The sequence below is a fragment of the Hypanus sabinus genome, chromosome 10 (genome assembly GCF_030144855.1).
Source record: "Hypanus sabinus isolate sHypSab1 chromosome 10, sHypSab1.hap1, whole genome shotgun sequence".
In the NCBI taxonomy this organism is placed as follows: Eukaryota; Metazoa; Chordata; class Chondrichthyes; order Myliobatiformes; family Dasyatidae; genus Hypanus; species Hypanus sabinus.
The window spans coordinates 162,515,310-162,523,162 of record NC_082715.1 but is presented as its reverse complement, the minus strand read 5'-3'; the positions used below and the strand labels follow the sequence as shown (position 1 = coordinate 162,523,162).

Here is a 7,853-nt window from a genome sequence, read left to right as displayed (position 1 = left end):
TCTCCTCAATTCCAGTGTGTACAAGCCCAATCTCTCCGCGTAAGACAGCCCTGCCATCCCAGGAATCAACCTAGTGAATCTACGCTGCACTTCCTCAATTGCCAGAATGTCCTTCCTTAAACCTGGAGACCAAAACTGTACACAATATTCCAGGTGTGGTCCCACCAGGACCCTGTACAAATGCAAAAGGACATCCTTGCTCTTGTACTCAATTCCCCTTGTAATAAAGGCCAACATTCCATTTGCCCTCTTCACTGCCTGTTGCACTTGCTCATTCACCTTCATTGACTGATGAACTAGGACTCCTAGGTCTCTTTGCATTTCTCCCTTACCTAACTCTACACTGTTCAGACAATACTCTGCCCTCTTGTTCCTGCTTCCAAAGTGGATAACTTCACATTTATTCACATTGAATGACATCTGCCAAGTATCTGCCCACTCACCCAGCCTATCCAAGTCTCCCTGTATTCTCCTAACGTCCTCTTCGCATGTCACACTGCCACCCAGTTTAGTATCGTCAGCAAACTTGCTGATACAGTTTTCAATGCCCTCATCTAAATCGTTGACATAAATCGTAAAGAGCTGTGGTCCCAATACAGAGCCCTGTGGTATCCCACTATTCACCTCCAGCCAATGTTGGATAGATTTTGGGATAGTTGGGGAATTAATGGTTATGCAGAAAAGGCAGGTAGGTGGAGATAAGTCCATCGCCAGATCAGTCATGATCTTATTAAATGGCGGAGGAGGCTGGACGGGCCAGATGGCCGATTCTTGCTCCTATTCCTTAAGTTCTCACCTCAGACTAAAATCTGTCCTGAAATATTTTCCTTCACCCATTGATGTCTTTTGCAAATATTTTTACAGGTGTGAAATGGCAGAACACTAATGTACGGGAATTTCAAACACAACAACACATCAGCTCTGCTGTCTTTGAATATTTAAAGAGTGACCGAATATTTTCTTTGCCACACCAACACATCTGTTAGCATTCCTTGGAGATGAAGAATTAACTCATCCAGTTTGCAATGTATTCCCTGTCTGAAATGAATTTTTCTGTTGTAACTCAGTGAAATCCACTGGAACCGGGGTGCTGAGAACACACCAGCATTTGGCCACTGGAGATCAGTTCTTCAACTGCATCGATTGTACAAGAGATTCAAATGTCTGACTTTCTGAATTGCCAGAGAATTGATCGCAGTGAGTTATCATTCTCCTTCTCTCAGTGTGGGAAGGGATTCACTCACAGCCTACCCACAGACACGCCAGTGTGTTCACAGTGGGGAGAGGCCATTCACCTGCTCTGTGTGAGGGAGGGGATCTACTCAGTCATACATCAGCAACTGAGGTGCTCCACCTGTTCTGACTGTGGGAAGCCATTCATTCTGTCATTGATGCTAAAGGTATATCGGAAAATTCACCACTGAGAAGACGGTAACCTGTTCAGAGGGTGGGAAGGCCACGTCACAGTGACACCTGCGATTTCACACTGGGGAGAAGCCATTCACCTGCTCTGAATATGGGAAAGGATTCACTCAAATCAGATCAATCGAATGAACATCAGCAAGTTCACACTGAGAAGATGCCGTTCACCTGCTCAGACTGTGGGAAGGGATTCACTCGCTCATCCAAACTACAGAGACACCAGCGAGTTCACACTGGGGAGAAGCCATTCACCTGCTCAGACTGTGGGAAGGGATTCACTCAGCATTCTCAGCTACGGATACACCAGCGAGTTCACACTGGGGAGAGGCCATTCACCTGCTCAGACTGTGGGAAAGGATTCACCCAATCATGCACACTACAGAGACACTGGCGAGTTCACACTGGGGAGAGGCCGTTCACATGCTCAGAATGCGGGAAGGGATTCACTTTGTCAAATCAACTACTGACTCACCAGCTTGTTCACAAGGGGGTGAGGCCATTCTGCTGCTCTGAATGTGGAAAGGGATTCGCTCAGTCAGCTCAACTGAAAGAACATCAGTTCGTTCACACAGGAGAGAAGCCTTTCACCTGCTCAGACTGTGGGAAGGGATTCACTTACTCGTCCACACTACAGAGACACCAGCGAGTTCATGCCGGGGAGACGCCATTCACATGCTCTGAATGTGGGAATGGATTCGCTGGGTCATCTCAACTGAAGCAACACCTCCGAGTTCACGCTGGGGAGAGGTCATTCACCTGCTCAGACTGTGGGAAGGAGTTCACTCGGTCAAATCACCTACTGACTCACCAGTTTGTTCACACTGGGGAGTGGCCATTCCGCTGCTCAGACTGTGGGAAGGGATTCGCTCGTCCATCCACGCTACAGAGACATCAGCGAGTTCACACTGGGGAGAGGCCGTTCACCTGCTCAGACTGTGGGAAGGGATTCATTCAGCATTCCCACTTACAGACACACAAGTTAGTTCACACTGGGGAGAGGCCTTTCACCTGCCCTGAATGCGGGAAGAGATTCATTCAGCGTTCTCACCTATTGACACACAAGTTAGTTCACGCTGGGCCGAGGCCATTCACCTGCTCAGAATGTGGGAAGGGATTCACCCATTCAGCCCAACTGAAGGAGCATCAGCAAGTTCACACTGGGGAGAAGCCGTTCACCTGCTCTGAATGTGGGAAGGGATTTGCTCAGTCATCTCAACTGAAGTTACATCAGCGAGTTCACACTGCGAAGAGGCCGTTCAGCTGCTCTGAATGTGGGAAAGCATTCACTCATTCATCTCAGCTCTTGAGACACCAGCAAATTCACACTGGGGAGAAACCATTCATCTGCTCAGAATGTGGGAAGGGATTCACCCATTCAGCTCAGCTGAAAGAACATCAGTTTGTTCACACTAGGGAGAGACCGTTCACCTGCTCAGACTGTGGGAAAGGATTCACTCGGCGTTCTCGACTGGTGACACACCAGTTGGTGCACACAGGGGAGAAACCATTCACCTGCTCGGAATGTGGGAAGGGATTCACCCATTCAGCTCAACTGAGGGAACATGAGCGACTTCACACCGGGGAGTGGCCATTCACCTGCTCAGTCTGTGGGAAGGGATTCACTCGGTCATCTAGACTGAAGGTGCATCAGCGAGGTCACACTGGGGAGAGGCCGTTCATCTGCTCTGAATGTGGTAAGGGCTTCATTGGGTCATTTCATCTGCAGGTACATCAGCAGCTTCACACTGGGGAGAGGCCATTCACATGCTCTGAATGTGGGAAGGGCTTCACTCAGTCATTTCAACTGAAGATACATCAGCGAATTCACACTGGGGAGAAACCTTTCAGCTGCTCTGAATGTGGGAAGGGATTCACTCAGTCATCCAGACTTGTGAGGCACTACCGAATTCACACTCGGGAGAAACCGTACACCTGCTCTGACTGTGGGAAGGAATTCACTCAGTTATCGGACTTTAAAGTACATCAGCAAATTCACACTGGGGAATGCCACTCACCTGTTCTGAATCTGGTAAAGGATTCACTAAGACCATAAGATATAGCAGAAGTAGGCCATTCGGCCCATCGAGTCTGCCCTGCCACTCAATCATGGACTAATCCAATTCTTCCAGTCATCCCCACTCCCCTGCCTTCTCCCCATACCCTTTGATGCCCTGGCTAATCAGGAACCTATCTCTCTCTGCCTTAAATATACCCAATGATGTGGCCTCCACAGCCACTTGTGGCAACAAATTCCACAGATTTACCACACTCTAAAGTAATTTCTCTGCACTTCAGTTCTAAATGGACATCCTTCAATCTTGAAGATGTGACCTCTAGTTCTAGGCTCCCCTACTATGGGAAATAACTGTGGCATACCTAATCTTTTCAGGCCTTTTAACATTCAGTATGTTTCAGTGAGATGCCCCCACCCCCCCTCCCATTCTCCTGAACTCCAGGGAATACAGCCCAAGAGCTGCCAGACGCCTCTCCCTTTCATTCCTGTGAATCTTCTCTGAAGCCTCTCCAATGTCAGTATATTTTCTAAAGAGCCTAAAACTGCACAAAATACTCCAAGTTTGGTCACACAATTGCCTTATAGAGCCTCAACATCACATTCCTGCTCTTATATTCTATACCTCTGGAAATGAATGCCACCATTGCATTCAGCTTTTTCACTACCAACTCAACCTGGAAGTTAAGCTTTAGGGTATCCTGCACAAGGACTCCCAATTTCCTCTGTATCTCTGCATTTTGAATTCTCTCCCAATTTAAATAATCGTCTGCCATTTTATTTCTTCCACCAATGTGCATGACCATACACCTTACAACATTGTATTTCATTGGCTACTTCTTTGCTCATTGCCCTGAACTATCTAAATCTCTCTGCAGGCTCTCTGTTTCCTCAGCACTACTCGCTCCTCCACCGATCTTTGTATCATTGGAAAATTTAGCCACAAATCCACAAATCTCATAGTCCAAAACATTGACATACATCATAAAAAGCAGCAGTCCAAACACCGACAATAGTGGAACTCCAGTTGTAACCGGCAGCCAGCCAGTATAGGATCCCTTTATTCACACTCTTTTTCTGTTGATTCAGTCAATGCTCACCCATGCTAGTACCTTCCCTGTAACTCCATTGGCTCTTATCATGCTAAGCAGCCTCGTGCGGCACCTTGTCAAAGGACCACTGAAAATCCAAGTACACCACTTCGACTGCATCTCCTTTGTCTACCCAGCTTGTAATTTCCTCAAAGAGTTGCAGAAGGTTTGTCAGGCAGTATTCTCCTTTTGGGAAATCATGCTGGCTTTGGCATATCTTGTCATGTGCCTCCCAGTACACCATAATCTCATCACTAACAGTCGATTCCAACTACTTCCCGGAGGTCAGGGTAACAGCTCTATAGTTTCCTTTCTGCTGCTTCTCACCATTCTTAAATAGCGGAGTAACATTTGTAATTTTCCAGTCATCTGGTACAATGCCAGAATCTATCAATTCTTGAAAGATCGTTGGTAGATTGCCTCCACAATAAGAGTGAGCTTTTCCTTTAAATATGCAAGTTCCAATCTATAGACAATCACCATTCAGACTGGTTACTGATTACTTATTTGGTGTTAGAATTACTAAGGATCTATTTAAAGTTAACTTTAATTGATCATGTTAAACAACTGCTTACTAAATGGTCCCCATTGTCTTTCTCATTGATTGGTAGAATTAATGGTATTAATATGATTATTTTACCTAAATTTCTGTATCTATTTCAGGCGATACCAATTTTCATTTCTAAATCTTTTTTTTATATTATTGAATCTTAAAATTTCTTCATATATATGGCAGAATAAAAATCCTAGGTTGAGTAAGAAATATATCCAGAAATCAAAAAAGGATGGCGGATTGGCAATGCTGATTTTAAGATTCTATTATTGGGCAATTAATATTTGATATTTAATGTTCTAACACAAGATCTGGATGAGATTCAATGACCATGATGGGTGAACCTCGGGTGCGAGTCTGTACAGGGGTTCTCATTGGCTTCTGTTTTAGGAGCTGTTGTTCCCTTTGCACTTACTAAACTGAATAAGCAAATAACTAATCCAATAACTAAACATACAATACGAATATGGTTTCAATTTTGTAAATTTTTGGGATTGAATAAATTGATCCTATCAAGTCCAATTATATCTAATTTCTTCTTCCAACCATCCAGAACTGATCAAGCTTTTCTTTTATGGAGAACAAAGGGAATAGCATGTTTTTGTGACTTATTCATGGATAACTGTCTCATGTCTTTTGAACAGTTGTCTAATAAACATAATTTGCCTGGATCACATTTTTTCAGATATTTACAGATTAGAAACTTTTTGAATGTTATTTTACCTACTTTTTCAATACCACATCAAACTGAAATTACAGAAAAAAATTTAGGTTTACACCCCTGTCAGAAGAGTTTAATAGCAATTATTTATGATCTGATTACGAAAATAAGTCTAGGTACATCTGATAAAATTAAGAAGGAAATAGAATTTCAGGTATTTTTACCTATAGAGAAATGGGAGAAAATTCTCCAACTAGTTAACATTTCTTCAATGTGTGCGAGACATGCTTTGATACAATTTAAGGTGGTTCATAGGGCCCATATGTCTGAGGATAAGGTAGTGTCCTTCTTCCGTTGGAAAATTCCTTCCTGTTTAGATTATCTGTCTTGCAGTTCCCTCATTTTTCGCAGAAACTCCAGCCACTGCTGCTCTGCTGTCCTTCCTGCTAGTGTCCCTTTCCAGTCAACTTTGGCCAGTTCCCCTCTCATGCCATTATTCCACTGAAATACTGACATGTTGGAATTTATTTTCTCCTTCTCAAATTTCAACGTGTACTCGATCATATTGTGATCACTGTTCCTTAAGCTCTCTTATCAACTCTGGATCATTGCACAATACCCAATCCAGCACAGCCAATCCCCTAATTGGGCTCAACAACAAGCTGTTTTAAAAAGCCATCCCATAGACATTTTACAAACACTCTCTCTTGAGGTCCAGTACTGACATGGTTTTCCTAATCCACCTCCATGTTAAAATCTCCAGTGATTGTCATGACATTGCCCTTCTGACATGCCTTTTCTATCTCCTGCGGTAATTTGTAATCCACATCCTGACTGCTGTTTGGAGGCCTGTACATAACTGCCATTCGGGTCTTTTTACCATTGCCATTTCTTACTTCTAACCATAGAGACTCTACACCTTCCAGTCCTGTCATCCCTTTCTAATGATATAATATTTTTTATACACAAGGTCACAACACCCCCTCTGCCTACTATCTACCTACCTATCTTTTCGATACACCGTATACCCTCGGATGGTCAGCTCCCACTGGCAGCCATCTTTCAGCCAAGTTTCAGAGATGGCCACAACGTCATACTTGCCAATCTGTAGCTGAATTTCAAGATCATCCATTTTAATTCTTATGCTGCATGAATTCAAATATATCACTTTCAGTCCAGTATTGAATAAATATAAGCAAGTAACCACTGGGGAGAAACTGTTCAATTCTGGGGAGGAATTCACTCAGTAATCTCAATTGAATGAACATCACTCTGGGTAGAAGCTGTTCATCTGTTCCAAACAGGAATGAATTCACACTTCCATCTCACCTGCCTACACATCAGACTGTTTTCAGCAGTGAGAGGACGTTGACCTGCTCAGACTGTGGGAAATCATTCACACACTGATCCACACTGCAGAGACAGTGCCGGGTTCACACTGTGGGGAGGGTGGTCACCTGCTCAGACTGTGGGAAATCATTCACACACTGATCCATACTGCAGAGACAGTGGTGGGTTCACACTGTGGGGAGGGTGGTCACCAGCTCAGACTGTGGGAAATCATTCACACCCTGATCCACACTGCAGAGACAGTGGTGGGTTCACACTGTGGGGAGGGTGGTCACCAGCTCAGACTGTGGGAAATCATTCACACACTGATCCACACTGCAGAGACAGTGGTGGGTTCACACTGTGGGGAGGGTGGTCACCAGCTCAGACTGTGGGAAATCATTCACACCCTGATCCACACTGCAGAGACAGTGGTGGGTTCACTCTGTGGGGAGGGTGGTCACCTGCTCAGACTGCGGGAAATTATTCACACACTGATCCACACTGCAGAGACAGTGGTGGGTTCACACTGTGGGGAGGGTGGTCACCAGCTCAGACTGTGGGAAATCATTTACACACTGATCCACACTGCAGAGACAGTGCCGGGTTCACACTGTGGGGAGGGTGGTCACCTGCTCAGACTGGGGGAAATCATTCACACACTGATCCACACTGCAGAGACAGTGGTGGGTTCACACTGTGGGGAGGGTGGTCACCTGCTCAGACTGTGGGAAATCATTCACACACTGATCCACACTGCAGAGACAGGGGTGGGTTCACTCTGTG

General features: G+C 44.9%; 1 protein-coding gene across 1 annotated transcript; it reads left to right on the top strand.

Annotated features, from left to right (window-relative positions):
• Positions 1 to 806: 806 nt before the first annotated feature.
• On the top strand, positions 807 to 7,214 carry LOC132401293 (gastrula zinc finger protein XlCGF57.1-like). The gene has a single exon (XM_059983390.1). The coding sequence runs from the start codon at positions 1,517 to 1,519 to the stop codon at positions 3,473 to 3,475; it is 1,959 nt and encodes a 652-aa protein (XP_059839373.1). The 5' UTR covers positions 807 to 1,516; the 3' UTR covers positions 3,476 to 7,214.
• The last annotated feature ends 639 nt before the right edge of the window (positions 7,215 to 7,853 follow it).

Coding starts and splice junctions, on each gene's coding strand:
- LOC132401293 (XM_059983390.1), top strand. CDS start 1,517: ATGGGAAAGGATTCACTCAAATCAGATCAATCGAATGAACATCAGCAA.